Consider the following 21,099-nt stretch of genomic DNA (forward strand, 5'->3'; position numbering starts at 1 on the left):
TCCCGGGGCCCCGCCGGCGTGCCCTGCGGGGAGATCAAGAAGGAGAAGGGCATCCACCGCATGGAGGCCATGCTGTACGCCCTGGACCAGATCAACAGCGACCCCGACCTGCTGCCCAACATCACGCTGGGGGCGCGCATCCTGGACACCTGCGCCCGCGACACCTACGCCCTGGAGCAGTCTCTCACCTTCGTGCAGGCGCTCATCCAGAAGGACAACTCGGACGTGCGCTGCTCCAACGGCGAGCCGCCCATCATCCCCGAGCCGGAGAGGGTAGTCGGGGTGATCGGAGCATCTGGCAGCTCCGTGTCTATTATGGTGGCCAACGTCCTGCGGCTCTTTGCGGTGAGAAGTGTCCTTGTGGAGCCCTTTTTTTTTTTTTTGGCGTTGATAATAGGACCTAGCACCCCGATGGTCAGTGCGCATCAGAACACAGTCCCTTATTAATTATCACCATGCCACCTTTAACGCATGAAATTACATTTGAGCATGCCATGCAATATGCCATGCCAGTTTACAGCATGAAATACATATTAACATACAGCATGATATACAACATAACGTATCACCTTACAGCATGAAATACATATTAACATACAGCATGATATACAACATAACGTACCGCCTTACAGCATGAAATATGAATTAACATACTAGCATGATATACAACATAACGTATCACCTTACAGCATGAAATACATATTAACATACAGCATGATATACAACATAACGTACCGCCTTACAGCATGAAATATGAATTAACATACTAGCATGATATACAACATAACGTATCACCTTACAGCATGAAATAAGTATTAACATACAGCATGATATACAATATACCATGCCACCTTATAGCATGAAATAACTATACACATACGGCATGAAATATAATATAATGTATCGCCTTACAGCATGAGGTATACATGTGGCATAAAATACTCAATATCACATACCACCTTAATGCATGACACACAGCATGAAATACTTCATACGACATGCCACCGTACAACATGAAATACATTGTAACATATCACTTTTTGGATTGACCTACTTTGTTTCATACCACGTTACAACACGAAATGCATTAAAACATACCACTTTGCAGGATGACACATAACACATAACCACCATACCAGAGTGCATGTGCTTGCATTACAACATATCCCCTTACAGTATAATACATAGAGTATTGCTATCCAACCTAAGAGCAGGACAGTCTGGTCTCTAGGGTGTTAGCTGACCCCTCGCTGATAGGGGTCAGCTCACATGCATGTACCTCTGATGGACAAGCGTTCCCCCCCACCTACCGCCCACGTCCATATTCACTGTGTGTGACTCTGGAGCCAGACGTCTCCTGAAAACCCAACATTGTGATTGTAAACAAAGAGGATACAATACCTTGTTACCGATCCACGGTGTAGGAGTTAATTTTATCAGAGCGTTTCACAATCGGTGTCAACAATCATTTACATTGACATTATGTCATTTAGCAAATGCTTTTTATCAAAAGTTAATGGAAGTCACTTTCGGATAAAACGCTGAAAACCCAATCGATGCTGTCCATAATCCGTGTTGGAGCGTTTGCAAATGTACTGCACGATCACGTTGCCCACAACGACCCGATATGAGTGCAAGATAGCAGAATGATGAGAACCGATCAAGGGTTAGTGAAAGTATCATAAGAGTGTGATATGCTCAGCAATAATGTTGCAATTAAACTCACATCCAAATGTGTCATTATGGCAATCCTGTAAAAGATGTTCAGGTGCATTTGCGGTGCGGTTGAAAGAGATCCTATTGTAACTGGAGAGATACAAAGAGATACAAAAGGTTTGCTTTCCACATGCATGTAGGCCATAGGTCAAACCTCTGTATAGACCGATAGAGAAATTGGCTCGACGTATTTCTCTTCAGTCTACTTTAAGTTATACACTGGACATCCGCACTTGATTTGAACACTGCGGCTACGACCCCCCCCCCCACCCAAACAGAATCAGAATCATTAGCTGTGTTTTAATATTCAGCTGAAACTCCTTCCCCTCTGGTTTCTTTAATCGATTAAGCGATTGACCCGCCGGGGCGATTGATCACTCATGGCAGAGATAGGAAGCGAGGAGTGTGTGTAAATCCCACATCGTGTCACGTATCGCCCCCCCCCCCCCCTCGCTATTAATACGTACGGACCACCTCACCAGGTACCGCCCACACCACCCGTACTACCACCCCTTGACCCCCCCCCCCCGCTCCTCCTCTCCTGGCCCCAAAAACAAACGCTAGATAGAGATTTCCTCCTGTACACACTCCTGTACGGACGGACGGACTTGCTGGCGATGTTGTCCCCCAACCCCCCCTCCCTTGTTACGGATATGGGTTGAGAGCTAAGGAGTCATCCTGCGTACCGGGGCAGATGTTAACTACAGAATTACTGATCCCACCGTCCATTAAGCCCCTCTCAGCAGCTCAGCACACCGGGGGCTGAAAATAGAGCATCGGTCCCAGGATGTGTGGAACTTGTGAACTAGGACGACGCGGGATGCGGATTTATCTGGATAGCGGCTGAAGTGTGTGGCGTATGTGTGTGTGTGTTTGTGTGGACGTACAGTACGTTACGAGGAAAAAAAGAGAGTGTCTCTTATAGGAATGCACTGCCCTCTCAGTGAGCGATGCAGGGGATTCAAACTGATGAAATGTTACAAAGAGAGATCATTGAGTCGGCGTGAATTCATATTATTAATCCATTCCTTGATGAGTCTCACCGTTGATATGGAATTCCAGTCGAGATTTTTATTTCTAAACCTCTTCAAGACCTTAAAACGTGATTTTTATATATTCTTTATTGCAGATTTTATGCAGATTCACTTGAATGAGACCCAAGTCACTTGATTCTAAAATATGGGGAAAAGAAACGGCTGATAATGATAACTGATAATGATGGATAATGAAACAAATCTAGCAACACATCCACACCACTGTTGCATCAATCATCACTCAAATATCCACCGTGACAAGAGACTTAGGAGTGACGTACGCTGACCCACAGAGGACGTCACCACCTGTCCGTTACAACACGCAGGTACTCAAATACTTCACAGTAACGTCGACGCCGACAGCCAGCGACATCTCGGGCCACGGGAAATCACCAGTACTCAAAATGGCAAAACGCTCCATTGTGGTGCAGTAGGAAAATCACAAGCCGTGACCTTTTCATCCAGCGTCTGCCCAGAAGATCCTATGTGCCATAATGTGTGGGCCGGGCCATATATTGAGCTTGATAGGCTGAGCAACTAACTTAAGCCCCTACACGTGGGCCACCAGAATTAAATATATTGTATGGCTTACAGCTGAGGAATACTAGCCTTTTCTACTCTCCTGATCTCTGTCTCTCTCCCTCTGTGCTTAACGTAATTTGACTAAAACCTCTTTAATCCTTCCAGATAATCTGTGAAATGGTTCTCTCTCCTTCTCTCTTCGCCAACCCCTTGTGTCTACCTTTTGATTTTTTTTTCCGTTTAGAAGAACGAGTGTTTGAACATTAGCTCGGGTTGGGGTTGGGGGGGGGGGGGTGGGGCGGGGGGGGGGGGGTGCAGTCATTGTCCTTTAGGGAGTAGCACACACCACTAGATTACTCTTCTCATGCCGTTCTTTTATTTGTGTCGGCTGGTGGTACCATCTGTACGTGTGCATGTGTCTTTCCGGCTGGTGATGCGGTCTACCGGTATCCATAGCAGCGGCACAGAGCACCGCTGGATGGATCATCTACTCTACCAAGTTGTGAGGATTAACGGCTAGCTTCATCAGGGAGCAAGGTTCTCCTCTCTAATAGGAACATTTTGAGTGAATTAATTTTTGGCAACTTGTCATCTCATGGTATTAGCACTTTCCGGCATTGTTACGTTGTTGTCTAGACAATGGGCTGACTAAGTGGTCTATTTTTGAAACCCGGGGGGCGTGCAAACCTCAATAACACTTCATAGAGTCATCTGTCGAAGTACCGTCCGCCCTCTCACACAGCTCCGCTGCCTCCGTGTCTTGTCCTGGCGATGACCTGTGGACGAGCACTGACTGGTCCTGGCGCTGGGGTCACAGCAGCTGTCTGCGTCTAACTGATACACCCCCCACCCCCCCCCCCCCCCCCCCCCCCCCCCACCCCCCACCCCCCGGTTGCATGGAGTGACACCATGATGGGAGCGGAATCAATGAATTGACTATGAGCGCTGTCTGCACCTGCTCCCAGAACTGAGCCGTGAACCTTCCTCCCGTCTCTCTCTCTCTCTCTCTCTCTCTCTCTCTCTCTCTCTCTCTCTCTCTCTCTCTCTCTCTCTCTCCCTCTCCCTCCAGATCCCCCAGATCAGCTACGCGTCCACCGCCCCCGAGCTCAGCGACAACAGCCGCTACGAGTTCTTCTCCAGGGTGGTGCCCCCGGACTCCTACCAGGCCCAGGCCATGGTGGACATCGTCAAGGCCATGGGCTGGAACTACGTCTCCACGCTGGCCTCCGAGGGCAACTACGGAGAGAGCGGCGTCGACGCCTTCGTCCAGATATCCAGAGAGACGGGTGGGTGTGTGTGTGTCGTCTGCCGTCGTCGTCATCGGCCCCCGTGGTCGTCGTCAACGATCCAGCGTCCAGCGCCATCTCTGTTATCGTCGTCACTGCCGCGTTAGAATGTGTGTTCATGATGATTCGAGATGGCTTTTTGTTTGATTTGTCTATTTGTCGCCCGGACCCGGCCTGGCCTTTTGTCTGTATGCACAGAGATTTTTTTCTAAAAGTAAAAGGTCTCGTTTCCATAGGATCAATAATTTGTGTGTGATTGCGTGTGCATTGTTTGTTTATCTGCTTCTGTGTGTGTGTGTGTGTGTGTGTGTGTGTGTGTGTGTGTGTCAAACAGGGGGGCTATGCATTGCCCAGTCGATCAAAATCCCCAGAGAGCCCAAACCGGGGGAATTTGATAAACTTATCAAGCGGCTCATGGAGACGTCAAATGCACGCGGAGTGATTATCTTCGCTAATGAGGACGACATCAAGTGAGTGGCAAAGCGAGAAAGCGTTCATTACTGAATATGAATATGCATGAATGTGAATATATATAATCCCCTTAATGAGCGTTGAATCACGCTGATTTATTCACCGCTTCAACGGTGTTTGTTGTAGTAACACCCTTTACACTAAACTGCAGCACAAAACCCTTCCCTTAAGCGCTTAAGGGTTGAAGTCATAATCCATGGCTGACGTCGAGTCGCTCTTCTCTCTCTCTCTCTCTTCTCTCTCGTTGCAGGCGGGTGCTGGAGGCGTCCAAAAAGGCCAACCTCACGGGTCACTTTGTGTTCGTGGGCTCCGACAGCTGGGGGGCCAAGAGCTCGCCCATCCAGGACCTGGAGGATGTGGCAGAGGGGGCGGTCACCATCCTGCCCAAGAGAGCCTCCATCGATGGTAGGATCAGGGCCTGATTACTGACCACCGGTCCAGATGGAGACGATGAGGGTATAAGGTCATGATGTGGGATCTGGTGGAGAGAGGAGGAGAAAAAAAAAGAAGAAGCGTGTAATGAAAAACGATTCTGATTGAAATGATTTGACGAATCTATGAATCGTAACGTTAAATCCTTCGCTGCTTTCGTGTCATTAAAAACACCAATGTACATGTTTTTTAATTGTTGGTAATTGTTGCTGCAAATACAAATGAAACGGTACAGGATAGCCCTACTCCCTGGCTCTACAGACCTCCCTCTCAATCATCTTCACTGTTCCAGGCTTCGACCAGTACTTCATCTCAAGGTCTCTGGAGAACAACAGAAGAAACATCTGGTTCGCCGAGTTCTGGGAGGACGACTTCAAGTGCAAACTGACCCGGCCTGGAGTGAAGTTCGACTCTGCTCGGAGGAAATGTACAGGTGGGTCCCACGTCGGCTGGTCCAATCCAATCGGGCAAAACTGTGTTTCATTTGTAGAGCTATCTTCAGGGATGGGGATCTTTAAATAAAAGTCACAAGTTCTTTCTGAAAACGTTGATTTTCAGCACACACACCGCACATAACTATCCATTCCACAATTTCTTTTTTTGATTATTTTTATTATTTACATCAAAAGGAAATACATATACCATCATACGGTGTAATTTCATACTTCAATCAGCATACAATCCCTGGTAGTAACAGTACTCCTGTCCATTCCCACTCTTAAGCCTCTCTAGCCTAACTCCCCCCAGACTCCACTAAAGTCAATCCCAGATCAAAACGCACAAAAGGGAAGAGTAACCGACCCATACGGGGAAACCATATCAATATCAAACACAGGATCCACTTTTCACATGTCATATATCATCATATCTGGCTCTATGTATCCATCCCCGTTACACACAGCAGCAACAACAGTGTGCCTTTCAGTTCTGTATCTCAGAGGAAGCCTCCGCAGTAGGACACAGACTCATAACTCCCCCTCCCCTCGTCGTCTCTCCAGGTGAGGAGAGGATCAGCAGGGAGTCGTCGTACGAGCAGGAGGGCAAGGTGCAGTTTGTGATCGACGCCGTGTACGCCATGGCCCACGCCATCCACAGCATGCACATCGACCTGTGTCCGGGCTACACGGGCGTCTGCGACAAGATGGACCCCGTGGAGGGCCGCATGCTCCTGCAGTACATCCGCTCCGTCAATTTCAACGGTGAGAGAGAGAGGGGGGGGGGGGGGGGGGGACACGTGGTCTGGCTGGTGATGTGGAACACTTAGCTTTTTATGAGTGGCGATGCGATTCCATTGAGGGTTTTTTATTTTTATTTTTTTATTTTTTTCGTAAGAAAATGAATGACTACGGGTGCTTCTTGAAAATTGTGATGCAAAAAAAAAGAAATTGTTACATTACCGTCGTGGACGCTCAACGAAATGTGTAACTAATGGAATATACTCGGCTGCTGGAGAGAAAACGGCCACAACAAAACGTTGTTATTTGTGTGTTTTTTTTGTCTTTCGAGAGCGAAAAGCCAGGTCAGTGGGAACACGGCACTCTCACTCGCCGGCCTTCAGAATCTCTGGGCTAATGTACCTCGCCACACTACATACCGCATCCTTTAAATGCACCCCAGGCCCCCCGGGGGCCACACCACCACCCCCCCCCCCCCCCCCCCCCCCCCCCTCCACTCTCTCTCGCTCAAACACAACACTCCTCTTTTCATCGTCTTTCATACGAAAATAAAACAAGCTGCTGTCGGGAATGAAAGAGGCTCTCCATGAAAGCCCCTCGCGTTTACCTTCTTCCTCCAGCCGGCCGACCGTGGCTTGTATGGGTGGCTTTTCAGATTGAATGCCTGCGGGGATGTGGGAGAAACATTCAATCACGTTAGGGCAACAGACCAGAGAGAGTAGTGGAAGAATGTATGCGCCCGCTAAAGAGCACCTTGCACTCAGCTCTGACATGGGAGGAAAAAAAAACACACAAGCTGTCTCGGACCGTGTGTGTGTGGGTGTTTGCTGCACCGAGGAGGGGGTAGTAGCAGCATGTCCCTTCAGATCAGTTAGAAAACTCTCTGGACCGGGGCGCAGTGCTGGGCACAAGGTGTCCGGGGGAAAGGGCCTGCAGACTTTGGTGTTGAATTAGAGATGGGTTATGTTTAGGTTTGAGATGACATGCTGCTGCCAAGGTAGGCTTTAGATGGCCAAAGTCAACTTTTTTTTTGTTTTTGGGTGAAAGTCTGCAGTAAATCATCGGAAAGCAATGCATCATGGGAATAATCACCTTGAAGGGCTCCTCAAAAGTCTAGTTCTTAGTGGGTTTGACTCCGAGCGGAAAGGTTCTGCATTTGAAACCCCAATATCCACAGACAACAGTCGACTAAGTCTAGTTAACTTATCAAGTCAGTCTATAGTCAATAGTCAGTTCAGCTGAAAGTTGCTGCTCAAGTCACAAAATACAAAAAAGTTGTTCAAACCGTGTGTGTGTGTGTGTGTGCGTCCGTTCAACAGGCAGCGCGGGCACGGGGGTGATGTTCAACGAGAACGGAGACGCCCCGGGACGCTACGACATCTTCCAGTACCAGATCTCCAACGTGACCAACCCGGGCTACCGGGTCATCGGCCAGTGGACCAACCACCTACGACTCAACGTAAATACGCCGCGCCTTTCCTTTTGTCCCGCCTATGCCCGGCGATTGCCTTAGGCGAACTAGGCGATCGCCTAGGGCGGCAAAATGTGTTGGGGGCGCCCAAATGAAACAATCCCGATCGCCCCCCCCCCCCCCCCCCGTCAACAATCCTGATCGCGCGCCCTCCCGTCAACAATCCCGATCGCCCCCCCCCCCCCCCCCCGTCAACAATCCCGATCGCGGGGGCGCTCGGACGGGGTCTCGCCTAGGGCGCAATTCAGTGTAGAACCGGCCCTGGTCCTGCCTATGCCCGGGGTACGGTAGAGATGTGTTTCCGGCTACAGCTGCCTTATGTCACCGCGCTTATGTCACCTTACCTCCACCCCCGCCTCCTCCGGTGTGATTGAGTTTCCCCTGAGAGGATAAACACTAGTCTAATTAGTTCTGATCTGATCAGCATCGTCTCGTGTGAGGATGTACTGCAATCCTCTCCGGATCGATTCAGCGTCTTAGCGTTATCTCTGTCCATTCATAATTGAATGCAAGCGGTTGTTTGTGCCAGATGTTTTTGTGTGTGTGTGTGTGTTTGTGTGTGTGTTTGTGTGTGTGTATGTGTGTGTGTGTGTGTGTCAGCACTTGCTTGGGCCTCTCTGTGTGCGTGTCTGCCTGTAGGTGTGTGTGTGTGTATGTGTGTGTGTGTGTGTGCGTGTGCGTGTGTGCCTGTACATGTGTGTACAAGTCATTGTAAGTAAGTAAGTAAATAAGTAAGTAGAAAAGCGAGTAGGCAAAATGTATTCATACAGAAACTTCCACCCACTAAAAGTCGCATTGCCGCGTGTCCCGAAACACACAAACAAACAAAACACAAACCCAGGAATAAATAAACCCCCCATTCTGCCCCCCCACGCCCCCCCCCCCCCCGCCCCGTTTAACCCACCAGGAGGACGAGATGCAGTGGAACGGCGGCGACGTGCGCATCCCCGACTCGGTGTGCAGCTTCCCGTGCGTGCCCGGCGAGCGGAAGAAGATGGTGAAGGGCGTGCCGTGCTGCTGGCACTGCGAGCTGTGCGACGGCTACCAGTACCAGCTGGACGAGTTCACCTGCGACACCTGCCCCATGGACATGAGGCCCCTGATCAACCGCACGGGCTGCCGGCCCACGCCCATCATCAAGCTGGAGTGGAGCTCGCCGTGGGCCATCATCCCCGTGTTCCTCGCCATCCTGGGCATCCTGGCCACGTCGGGCTGCATCTGCACCTTCATCCGCTTCAACGACACGCCCATCGTCCGGGCTTCGGGCCGCGAGCTCAGCTACGTGCTGCTCACCGGCATCTTCCTCATCTACCTCATCACCTTCCTGATGATCGCCGAGCCCAGCACGGGCGTGTGCGCCTCCCGCCGGATGCTGCTGGGCCTGGGCATGTGCATCAGCTACTCGGCCATGCTCACCAAGACCAACCGCATCTACCGCATCTTCGAGCAGGGCAAGGTCGCCGTCTCCCCGCCCAAGTTCATCAGCCCCGGGTCCCAGCTGGTCATCACCTTCATACTCATCTCCGTGCAGGTGAGGGTTTGGTTGTTGTTTGGGCGTGTGTCCCCAGTGTGTGTGCGTGTGTGTGTGTGTGTGTGTTTGTGTGCGTATGTCTGTGTATGTCTATGTGTTGGTTTCCGGTCCACCGTTCGGCCGGATCCCGTTGTCGCACCACGGAACGTCCCGGGAAAACCAAACCACGTCCCCCCTTCCCCCTAGCCTGGCTCCGCCCGCCTCCGTACTTCCGCTCAATTTTCATTTCCCTTCAGTGCTACTGTCTGGGTTTGCGGTATATATATATTCGAAGGTTTTCTGCAGCCAATTCTTTGGCCATCCAAATCAGCAAACAGAGGGAGTGGCTGAGAACGTTGACGTTGAGGTCGTGCGCTGGTTTAGGTTGTAGTCAAACGTTGAAAAGCGATTGGTTATGGCAGATCCAGAGTGGCACTGGGTGGCAGATCTAATAGTTTCAAACTCCAACAGACACCCGCCTTCAAGTGAGTTAACGTTTGTCAATGAAGAGTGGCCAGACTCTCTGTGTGCAAATGAAATGAAGTACGAGATTCTGCTAGGACCAGGCTACCTCCCCCCGTCCACCCCCCCCCCCCCAAAAAAAAAAACCCTGATCTCTCTCTCTCCCTCTCTCTCTCCCTCTCTCTCTCTCTCTGTGCACAGGTCCTGGCCGTGTTCATCTGGTTCGGCGTGGACCCCCCGCACACCATCATCGACTACGAGGAGCAGAAGCCCCCCAACCCCGAGTTCGCCCGCGGGGTGCTCAAGTGCGACATGTCGGACCTGTCCCTCATCCTGTGCCTCAGCTGGAGCATCGTGCTGATGGTCACGTGCACCGTGTACGCCATCAAGAGCCGCGGGGTGCCCGAGACCTTCAACGAGGCCAAGCCCATTGGCTTCACCATGTACACCACCTGCATCGTCTGGCTGGCCTTCGTGCCCATCTTCTTCGGAACGGCGCAGTCGACCGAAAAGGTGGGTGGGGTGGGGTGGGGCAGTGACGGACTGGACGGTCTGGCATTTGGGCAGATTTGGGCAGAAGGGACGCCGGCTTCCCGTGGGCCGTTTGGGCCGGCCAATCACGGAGCGGCATGCTTGTTGGGATCGCTTGTTGGGCCCCTCCGTCGTGACGGCGGCCCCCGCATTATCTATTTCCACCCCCCCCCCCCCCCCCCCCCGTCAACAATCGTGTCTGCACGCACACCCGTGGCCTGTTATAATGTGCAAATGCCAGGGCCGTTTTTTGATCCCAGTCCGTCACTGGTGGGGGGCGGGGGCGGCGGGGGGCGGGGGTTGAGTCGGCGACAACGGGGGTGGTTGGTGTTGCTGGTAGCGATACGCGATACGTTTTTTTTTTATGTGGTGCGTGGAAACTGAGTGGGAGCGATCGACTGGACGCCGCTGCACCGTTGGAAGCCTAGCGACCTCACACGAGGTTGGCTACCGGGTCAAAATTAAACGAACGCAATTGTAGATGCGATTTTACTACTCCTTGCTACTATTTTGTTTACGAGAGGCTTTCCTCCAAAGTGACGTACAGTCAGTATTGTGCATGAACTAGTTCAAAAGAACTAGTTCATTGAGCAAGTTCATTTTTCTATGAACTTTGAACTGAACGTAACGTATTTTAAACTAAAGAACTTGAACTTGAACTAGTTCAGATTTTGTGACCTTCTGAATTGATGCTTAGGTCCAGATGACGTGTTTATTAAATAGGGTTACTGCCTTAGTTGTGATGAATGAAACAGGTGTACAAATAATATCCACAACAATCTGAGATTGTAGTGATGGGCAGCAGGTAATGGAGAGGATTCATTTTAAAAGATAAGCACAGAATATTCACTCCAACAGTTTTTCTTTGGTTTCTAAAAAAACTGAAAAACTGAACTGAACATGAACTAGTTCAAAACTGAATTGGTGAACTATGAACGTGAATTTATTCATTTTCTTTTGTATGAACTGAACTCTGAACTAGTTCATGTGGAGTGTGAACTTGCAGAACACTGTGTTCGGTGAACGCAGAAACACCTCTTGGAGGAGCAGCAGGCGGCTTGGCACCTCGTCTCGAAGATTATTTTTTCCCAAAAGTGTCCCTCCATATTTGATACGGCACAGAGCTCACCTACCGACACACTGCCTAGCACGGCGTCCCATTGAGATCTATAGAGGGTCGGCCAGAAACAGACACCGAGGTGCTTTTACCTTGTTATGAAATAACACAACTTACAGTCATTCGTCATTCAATTTGCTGGATGGGGGGCTGGGTGACGCGGTTCGCTCCATCACCCAGATGTAATTCCTTGCTTACACGTGAATGTCATGCATATTCTACATCTAAATCCCACAACTCAAACCAAGGGCGAAGAAGCCCTTGGTCTGAGTTGTCTGAACAGACATTATTAAAAGAACCATTTGAAAACCGCAAAGGGAACGCCCCATAAAGAAAGCTTTTGCTGAAGCTATTACTCCATCAATGCATCTATTACTGTGCTAGGATAGCAATGCCCTCTGTGGAAGTGTTCACTGGTTCACATTCAGCTGAGCTGTTAACACACAGAGGTTTGTCGATCTCAGATAGAGATTAGAGATTTATTTGTCCTTGCGGAAAATTGTTCTGCGCCATACAGTATGTCTGATACATTTATACAAAAAAAAAAAAAGACAATAAGACAGTTGGACAAGACAGGATAAACAACAGTTTCCCAACCAGCCGACCACCCCCACCCCCACCACATCCCCCCCACACTCAACATCAGGACAGAGGACACAAACCCACTATACATTATGAGTAGGATGGTAAAGTGCAGTTGTGCATACTGTGACATAACTGTGACTCTGCTTCCTACGAGAGCCCCCTACCATGGTATAGAGGCTATAGGCTGGATCTCCCCTAGCCTACTCATCTATGGGGCCAGGCGTAATACAGATGCTACATTAAAGGCGCTTCTGTCGATGGTCAGCCAAGCATCTCTGTTCCTTTTCATTGACACATAGGCCATTGAGTTGGAGCGACAAAAGCCTCCACAAAACGGACAAAAAGTACTCCAACGTGCTAACTGGACCGTGCTCAATATTGCCTATAGGTTCGGGTTGTGAACGGGGATTTTCTTGGGTAATTATTGTTTATTTATGGGACACAGCCAGACTTTGGGTTATTAATGACACATCCCATGTTGACCTCTTGATGCCATGCAGGCCTACGGTTTGCGTTTGCTAATGAGTCTATAATTCATGATGTAAAGCCATTGTAGGAGGGAAACGCTTTCTTCTGGTATCGCGGCCTGTCTACGGAGCATCGAGCTTACAATGGAGAGGGACCTGAGAGCTCCAGAACCATAAATAGAGCTCCACCTCTAAGTACATACACCCCGTCTCCATGAATCATTCATACGGGAAAAGGGGGGGAAAGAGATGTTGCCTTTCGTGCTTCCACATGATTACAAAGGCTTCAGTCAAAACCCTTGTGAGATCACGATTTCCGTTCTGTCTTTTACTGCAAACAGAGGGATCTGCGTCGGAACCACTGACATCACTGACTTTAACGAGGACAGACTTATCACGACATTCTGGGGGACGGCGGTGAACAGTGTGTCGGATCATCCCCACAGATCCATCTATTCAGAGTCAAAGACGCATGCACCACGCTTTCATTGATAATGTTTCGCTATAAGTAACCACTCTTTTTTTTTTTTTGTGGTGGTGGGTGGGGTCCGTTGCAGATGTTCATCCAGACCACCACGCTGACGGTGTCCATGAGCCTCAGTGCCACCGTGTCGCTGGGCATGCTCTACATCCCCAAGGTCTACGTCATCATCTTCCACCCCGAGCAGAACGTGCAGAAGCGCAAGCGCAGCCTGAAGGCCGTGGTGCAGGCGGTCACCGTGTCCAGCATCAAGGACAAGGAGAAAACCAACGGCGCCAAGATAGTGCCCGACCGGTCGCAGTGAGAGACGCACTCTGGACGGCGGCTGCCTGTCACTCAACCGTTCTTATCTTACCCCCCCCTCCTCCCCGTCCCCGTCCCCTCCTCCCTTCCCCTTCTCCTCCCCCCCCAAACCCCCAACCTCTCCCTATTTTTTTGCTCAATCCCAACACGCAACTTTGAAAAGGTTACAGAAGATCGAATGGAGGAGCACACTTAAAACAAGGTTTGGGGCCATGAAGGCGCCCCCCCCCCCCCCGCCCCCGCCCCCGCCCCCCAGGGGTTGATTTTCTTCCCTCCTTCAAAGAGACTCACCTTGAATATCCAGACAACCGTGCGTCAAGGGTACGATAAAACGTTGGAGCACAACGGAGGCCTAGTGCTGAGGCCCTGCTGCGGTAACTGGAATCGGTCTTGGAACAGAAGTGGGCTATACCGAATAATGACAAATTGTGTCGGAAAAACTAACACTTGGAAGGATCACAATCCCCTAGTGGACGGATTACAAGGAACACGACAGACTATGAGGGCATTGAGCACCTTGATCCACAAAGAGCGTTTCTTTTTTTCCGTCGATGATGTTGATAACCCCTTTCCCTGCCCCTTTAGGAGAATGTGTTTACAAGTCCCAACACTGCATGGATTGTGTGTTAGTGTGTTGTAGGTTGTGTGTTGACCTTTTCTACTCTAGCGGTAGGGACCAGGAACGCACCTCCCTCTTGCCCTGTATTCATTATTAATAATTAACGTCCATCAGAAAGATTGTACTACTCACTGAAGAACTATCGTCATTTACACGTATTTAACAACAAAATGGTACTAGTGCAAGCAATAGGCCTAAATCAAGCAATTTTATAGGTTTATTATGCTTTTGTGGGGCTGTAGAAAACTGTTTTTCTCATGTTATGTTTATATGAGCCTGTAAAAAACGTGTAGAAGGTAGGATACATAGCCTACTCTTGTGGCATCAGTTTTTCTATATACTCTCAATACATTTAGTTTTCACCACTTAGCTTGTTTAAACAATTCAGTTTCTTCTGGAAATATGGACTCACATGTATTGGTAAAATAGAGGGCAACTGAATATTAAAAATATATTTGCCAATAATTTGCAGTGAACTTTTTTGCTTTAACATAATGTAAGACTCTGGTTATACAAACATCTGTATTTGTTTTATCTTCCATCTTGTAACCATGGACGACTTACACATTTCTGACAGCAAGCTATGCCTGCATGGATAAGAGACAGTTATCTATACTGCCATCTGCTGGACAGCACACAAGTCAGTTGATGCAATCTTGCATAAATTCTTACATAAAGTGATTAAAGAAGACATTATAAAAAATATATTTATTTAAGACACAAAAATATATAAAAATACAACCCCAGCACTAAACTATACTACTATAAACTACTATAGTTTATAGTACTACTATATATATATGCCAGTCATGCCAGTATTGTGTAATGAAGTCATGGTAATAACTAAACTGACACACACTGACACACCATCATTCACTAATTTTCTTTCTGCCATACACATTAAACACAAAAGCCAACATACACAATTGACTACTTTATGATGGTTGTCAATTACTGCAATGCAAGATAAAGTGAAAAAAATTTGTTTTGTAGTTATTAAAGAACAAAAAGCTGCTCCCTTTCAATCATGTTCCACTGTTGGCAGAGTAAACCCTGTGTGCTGCTTTGACCTGACCAATTAAGTTGACTTTCTTCACTCCAGGAAATTGTCCAAAGTGAGACAAGAGGAGATCTTTCTGATTGGCGGTCTGGTCACATTCTTCCTCTTGGCTTTCATCAACGGACGGAGGCTGGAGATGGGAGACTGGGGAGGGAGACCGGGTCAAGGAGCACGGAACTCATACTTAAGAAGTTCAGGTGTCCTACTGCTGAACGCAGCAGACAATCAACTCGGACGTTACGTGTATTGAGGGGAGTTGATATTTGCACTATTGGCGTCACGATAAAACACATTTAACAGATTTCAAACAATATTCTATAAAATCTTGTTTATTTTATTACATTTTCCCCTTGAATATATATTACTTGGGCATTCCATTTTTTCCATGTAGTGTTTTTTTTGTAGGACAAACGCCAGCGTAGTGTAAACTTTGTATTTGGTGAATATACATGATAAATAAATTAACAAGATAAGTCAATTAGACATCAGTTTCCCAATATGAGAAGGATACGGGTTGAATGAATTTAGTCCGCCCTCCTAATCCATCGTAGCCAGACAGCACCTGAAACGAAAACAGCGTCTTAAAAATCATAATTTAAAAAAAAAGCGAAAAAGCGAGATACAACTGGTTGACTGAGTTCTGAGTGGAGCCCTTCAAATTCAGCAATGACCGTTGGATATGAACATAGATGCATCTAAAAAACACCAACTAACCAGTAAACAGAAGACAGTGAATTAATGTTAACATGCACCTAAAGCTGAAAAAAACAACAACACCAGACACAGAGACACAGAGAGTAGATAGAAGGACAGTGGAGGGTCACTCGAGGACCAGGGGACAGGTGACTTCAGACTTCAGAATCATTTATCGCCATTTATGCTAACATAGTAGGAACTTGTCTCAGCGTTCCAGTGTGTGTGCGTTTCAACAAATACATAAAGTGCAACAGGACAGGACAGCGCTAACAAGACATAACAGGACAATCAAGGCAACGGGTGATGAGATACACACTAGACAATAAAAAGTGCAAGTGCAGAATTAAGTCCAATGTTATTCTAGTCCTGGACAGGCTTCACGGGGGGGGGGGGAGGAGGGAGGGGGAGGGAGGGAGGGAGGGAGGGCGGGTTGGTAGCCAAAGTCGTTTACCAGCCTGAGGGCGGCCGAGGGGAAGAGACTTAAGTCTGTGACGGTGAAGGACTTACCGTTCCCGCCTTGGCTCTCTGGGGCTCCAGCATGCTGCCAAACGTCTTCTTCCTGAACAGCAGAGAGGTCCGGAAGAAGGGCTCCGTGGAGCCGTCGGCGTCCGGACCCTGGACGCGCCGACAAAGTGTTGAGTGACCACAATAACAACACAAATAACAACACAAATAAACCAGGGTGGGGTTGGTGTGTAAGGGGGTTGTTGATGTGTCACTACCTTGGTTCCCGTAGAGCTGTTTTCCTTGTGTCTGGCCACTGACGGGCTGAAATAAAAAATAAAAACATGTCTTTTAGGGGTGTGCATCTCTCCAATAAAAGACGATTCGATGCGTATCTCGATACATGGGGTACAATACAATTCAGGAATGATACATTTTAAAAATGGAACGATTCGATTCAGTTCGATTCAGAAGGATTTCGATTCGATTCGATGTGGCACGGCTCAATTCGAGAGGGTATGATGCAATGGATTTCTTGTTGAAAGTAAACAATCATTTCCCAAAATGAATTAACTTGTAAATGTGACATTTCCTTCAAAAAGATTTATCAAAGTCTAGAGAAGAAGTGTATTTGTTAGGGGTGTACATCACTCCAATAAAAGACGATTCGATGCGTATCTCGATACGATTCAGGAACGATACATTTTTAAAATGGAACGATTCGATTCAGTTTGATTCAGAAGATTCGCATCTTTTAAATCAAAATCGATTTTCCGATTCAAATCGGTTTTTGTTACACCCCTAATGTCTTTTTTATAATCAGTTCCTAGTGTGTTTACATCTCATGCCGTAGCAGAGACAACACATGAGCAGACTAATAACAAGGTATTCTTTGACCATCCAACACGGACGTTCTCCACTCACCCAATAGGGTCCAAGCGCATCTTCTTTGAGGGAGTGTGAGAGTGTCTCTTGTTGGCGTCGTCCGGCGTGGTGATGTCAAAGGTCATGTTGAGGTCTATGTCCTGGCAGTCTGACGGCTGGTGCAGCCTGGGCTGCTTTAGCTCCAGAGGGGCGGGGCTTTGGCATAGAGGATAGGATTGCTCAGCAGTCCATCAATCAATCAATCAACGCATTTGATTAAAGAAACAATAAACACAGTATTTTGATTAGACTGATTACACATGTATAAATTCCACGAGTACAGAGTCAACGAACCCAACTGAAATCATTTTATTGTATTTCTTTTCAATTCAAAAGAACAGCCGCCAACCAAACAAGGAGGTTTGGAGGCTAGGTATAATTAGCTGTGGGAGGAGCGACTAACCTTTACACAGAATTGGATGTAAAACCGAGTTATGAGATTGTTTACGTGGGGATGTGCTCAGTTAAAGCATTTAGAAGTTCAACCACCACAGTAGCGGATTCATTGAGGTTATAGATTTATAAAATCAACACAAGATTTCATATCGTCAAACATATACGCCAATACAGATATATCTGTGATAGGCAAATATATCAGCCTCTCAAAACATACCTCTCAAAAACCAGCCGGCTGATGGCCTCGTTGGTCCGTGTCGGCGTGCTCAGAGTCTTCTGGAGGATCTCCACCTTCTTCTTGAGACTCTAAAAGAAAAACACGCAAAAATAAACAAAGACCGATAGACAAACAATATAATCGGTGTCCGTTTTTTGGTCCGTCAGCCTCCTAACTTCGGAGAAGCCGTTGCCTTACGGAGATCTCCTTGTCGGCGTTGGCTAGATCCTTCTGCAAGGCCTTCATGTCCTCTTTGGTCTGGGACGCCTCCATGGAGGCTTTCTGCAACTGCAGGAGCACACGGGAGTAGAGGAGATAAGAACTACCATCACCTAGCTCCTACGACACACCATTTGTACCAGTTTAAACGCTTACTTTCGCTCAATGAACAAGTGTTACCTTGTTGTTGGAGGCAAACATCTCTTTCTTCAACTTCTCACACATGTCCTTTGAAGACCTGAGGCCGCCCTTTAAGTTATCATATTCCCTAGACACAGACATTATTATAATACATACGTCACAGACGCAAGCACCGGGGTGTGAATCGATGCGGTGTGTTTTGGTGGTGATGAACCATATATGGGCTTGCCTTACTTCTTAAGGGAGATGCAGTAAATGGAGAGCTGCTCCACAGCGCCCTGACTGACCCCCATGTCTGAGATCATGGACTCCACCTCCTCTCTCTGACCCTGTAACAGCCGGTCCAGACTGGACATGCAAAACAACATCAATGCACTCAAGCATCGTGAAATGAGTACAAAAGGAAAGCAACTGCCATTGTGAAAGCTTACTAGTCAATGTGGTTTGAAGAGTTAAAAGAGTTGTATTTATCAAATGCACAGTAAGACAAAGTAAGACAAAAATTGTACAGTAAGACAGAAAAGCACCCTCTGCGAAGTAGGTAAACAAAATGGAACAAAATACGAAATGTGCAGGTGTGGACATACATGTACATAGACATTCAATTAAACACAGTGGAGTACATCTCACTCACATATATGGTTAGGTTAAAGTTCAATTTCAAATGATGTCACTTCATATCTATCCACACAGTACACAAACACAGCATACATGTAGAGTATCATCACCTTTCATAGGTCTTCATCTTGGTCTTTAACCTGCGGGCCTCCTCCTTTGCCGACTGGGCGTCGTTCTGTTGGGTCTCCAGGTACGTCATCTGTTTCTGTATCCGACAGTACACATCACACATTAGAGCTGTGCGATTAATCTAATTTGATTTTTGTGTCAAAGGATCTCCAAACTAATATCATCAAGTTGAAACAACTTATTTATTTATTTTTTATTTGTTAAATGTTTTATAGCAATTGCAGCTAGATACATATTTGTATTTTTTTTTTTCTCGATTTGAACATTTTCTATTTCTATTTATTTTTTTATTTCAAAGTTCTCAGTTACAAAGAGGTTTTTTTTGGAGAGAACTGTTGAATAAATGCATCATGTTTTCAAACTCAAAAATAATCGTTTGAATAATCGGGATTTCAACATTGAAACCAACATAATCTGGATCATTGTTGGTATTGACGTTTGCTGCAGCGATGCTAAGAGCTGATAGTGGGAATTGGATTGCACCCGACAAAGCAGAGCCTTTACCTTGAGAGCAGTGCAGAGCATGTCCTTATCAATCATCTCCTTTCGCACTTTGTCGAGGTCTCTCCGTTGCTTCTCCACGGTGCTCTTCAAGCCTTCTAGGGCCTTCAGTTTCTCCTTATATTCCTTATCTGAGGAGCCAACGGAGATAGGCATCACCAAAGGGGCCAGTCATGCTGTATTTTATTTTTTGGAAATAATCTTGTTTATCATTTTCTAAACAAGATTAAGATCAATATATCACTGCAAGGGAAAAAGGTCTGTTTCATCTCTCCCACCTCTTGTACTTAAAGCGGCTTTCATACGGCCAACTTCATTCTGTAAAATGGAAGAAAGAAAATATGAATGAAGAAGCTGAAATCCAATTGGTGGATCAAATTAAACTAAGTGAATTATTTGGCTGTTGGTTTGGATGTTATTAGTACCTGTAAACTCTCTGGATCGACTGGTGCCCCCTCCTCTTCTCCACCAATGTCAAAGAACAGCTTGGTAATGATGTGTCTGGTGCTAACCTATATACAAACAAAGACAGAGATCAATCGTTGTTCAGCTGAGAGAGCTTTTATTTAAGAGAGAAAAAAGTACAATCATCCATGTAGAGTTTAAATGTACTTATTGTAAGTCGCTTTGGATAAAAGCGCCTGTTAAATGCCCTAAATGTAAATGTAAATGTTTAAAGTAATGTTACCTGTTTTCTGCATTGTGGGCATGTTTTGTTGGGGGCTGCTTGGAACCACTGAAGGAGACTTGAGTGCAAACGAATGTGAAACAGTTAATGAAACATGAATGAACACGAGTGGTATGATTGTTTCGGATATATAAAGCACTGTAAGCCCCTTACCAGTCATAGTGGAAGGTATGCCCACAGTGGATGGCAGCGACGTCTCTGTGATGGTCAAAGAAATCGGAGCAAATCGTGCAGTAGGCTCGGATGGGCATCTTAAAACAGGACCTCGAACGTAAATAGACAATCCTGGAAAGAAACAAAAACACGCACAAGGCACGACGTGGTTTTATTCGCTTATTTAAATGCATATGACCTTTCAGCAGGAACATAACACCAGTAGATAGTAGAGGTATCGAGGGCCGAGTGTGTGGAGCTCCAGCGCTAGCGAGGAGATCTCTGGTGAGCGGTAACGTTATGTCACATAGAATAACAAATACTTACCAAACATTAAGGTAGATGCATATTAACATGCGATTTGATCATGGCATCATCTTTAGTAAAAACCGAATGTGGCCACGTCGATAGCAGTAGTACGGTGGTGTTTATGTCCACACAGTAGCAGTATATTAATGTTGGTTCGGGGCTCTGTTGTGGCTGCCTGTCTCTGCGTCCTGGTTTCCGCGCTACGCGTTCGAAACGAGGCCACGCCCCTTATGTGGCGTTCAAGGGCCGTCAGTAAACTGGTCGACTACTAAAGCGAATTACCCGATCGCGCACCACTACCCATAATAAACTTGCCCACCACCGAGTTTATAACTCATCGTTTGTCAATGTTCAGTAGTTGGGACGTATATTAGTGTTTTTCATAAATGTTGAAAAAATACGCTCTCGTACAAACGTACATA

The 21,099-nt window shown here is 47.1% G+C and overlaps 2 protein-coding genes across 3 annotated transcripts; one reads left to right on the forward strand and one right to left on the reverse strand.

Moving 5' to 3' along the window:
* Nucleotides 1-45: 45 nt before the first annotated feature.
* On the forward strand, nucleotides 46-13,624 carry grm6b (glutamate receptor, metabotropic 6b). Of its 2 annotated transcripts, none has more exons than XM_084463909.1 (10): nucleotides 46-345; nucleotides 4,342-4,558; nucleotides 4,893-5,028; nucleotides 5,280-5,434; nucleotides 5,754-5,894; nucleotides 6,460-6,660; nucleotides 7,956-8,095; nucleotides 9,015-9,638; nucleotides 10,281-10,592; nucleotides 13,337-13,624. In XM_084463909.1, the coding sequence occupies exons 1-10, from the start codon at nucleotides 61-63 to the stop codon at nucleotides 13,562-13,564; spliced, it is 2,439 nt and encodes an 812-aa protein (XP_084320035.1). In that variant the 5' UTR covers nucleotides 46-60; the 3' UTR covers nucleotides 13,565-13,624. The 2 variants fall into 2 exon arrangements, with proteins under 2 accessions (XP_084320035.1, XP_084320036.1); XM_084463910.1 differs by having other exon boundaries at nucleotides 9,018-9,638.
* A 1,366-nt stretch (nucleotides 13,625-14,990) lies between these two features.
* Nucleotides 14,991-20,834, reverse strand: traip (TRAF-interacting protein). Its single transcript, XM_084463760.1, has 16 exons — nucleotides 20,696-20,834; nucleotides 20,369-20,500; nucleotides 20,216-20,273; nucleotides 19,953-20,039; nucleotides 19,806-19,845; nucleotides 19,531-19,658; nucleotides 19,008-19,102; nucleotides 18,514-18,627; nucleotides 18,319-18,406; nucleotides 18,118-18,207; nucleotides 17,920-18,008; nucleotides 17,307-17,462; nucleotides 16,661-16,706; nucleotides 16,446-16,553; nucleotides 15,754-15,804; nucleotides 14,991-15,386 (listed from the first exon to the last, which is right to left on the reverse strand). Exons 1-16 carry the CDS (start codon nucleotides 20,722-20,724, stop codon nucleotides 15,276-15,278), a joined length of 1,422 nt encoding a protein of 473 aa, XP_084319886.1. The 5' UTR covers nucleotides 20,725-20,834; the 3' UTR covers nucleotides 14,991-15,275.
* Between the last annotated feature and the right edge of the window lie 265 nt (nucleotides 20,835-21,099).

The sequence above is a fragment of the Micromesistius poutassou genome (genome assembly GCF_964030765.1).
Source record: "Micromesistius poutassou genome assembly, chromosome: 2".
In the NCBI taxonomy this organism is placed as follows: domain Eukaryota; kingdom Metazoa; phylum Chordata; class Actinopteri; order Gadiformes; family Gadidae; genus Micromesistius; species Micromesistius poutassou.

Coding starts and splice junctions, on each gene's coding strand:
- grm6b (XM_084463909.1), top strand. CDS start 61: ATGGAGGCCATGCTGTACGCCCTGGACCAGATCAACAGCGACCCCGAC. Junction 346..4,341: donor ACGTCCTGCGGCTCTTTGCG/GTGAGAAGTGTC, acceptor CTCTCCCTCCAG/ATCCCCCAGATCAGCTACGC. Junction 5,435..5,753: donor CAAGAGAGCCTCCATCGATG/GTAGGATCAGGG, acceptor TCACTGTTCCAG/GCTTCGACCAGTACTTCATC.
- traip (XM_084463760.1), bottom strand. CDS start 20,724: ATGTTAATATGCATCTACCTTAATGTTTG. Junction 18,009..18,117: donor ACGCCGACAAGGAGATCTCC/GTAAGGCAACGG, acceptor TTTTTCTTTTAG/AGTCTCAAGAAGAAGGTGGA. Junction 15,387..15,753: donor GGACTAAATTCATTCAACCC/GTATCCTTCTCA, acceptor CTCCCTCCCCAG/TCTCCCATCTCCAGCCTCCG.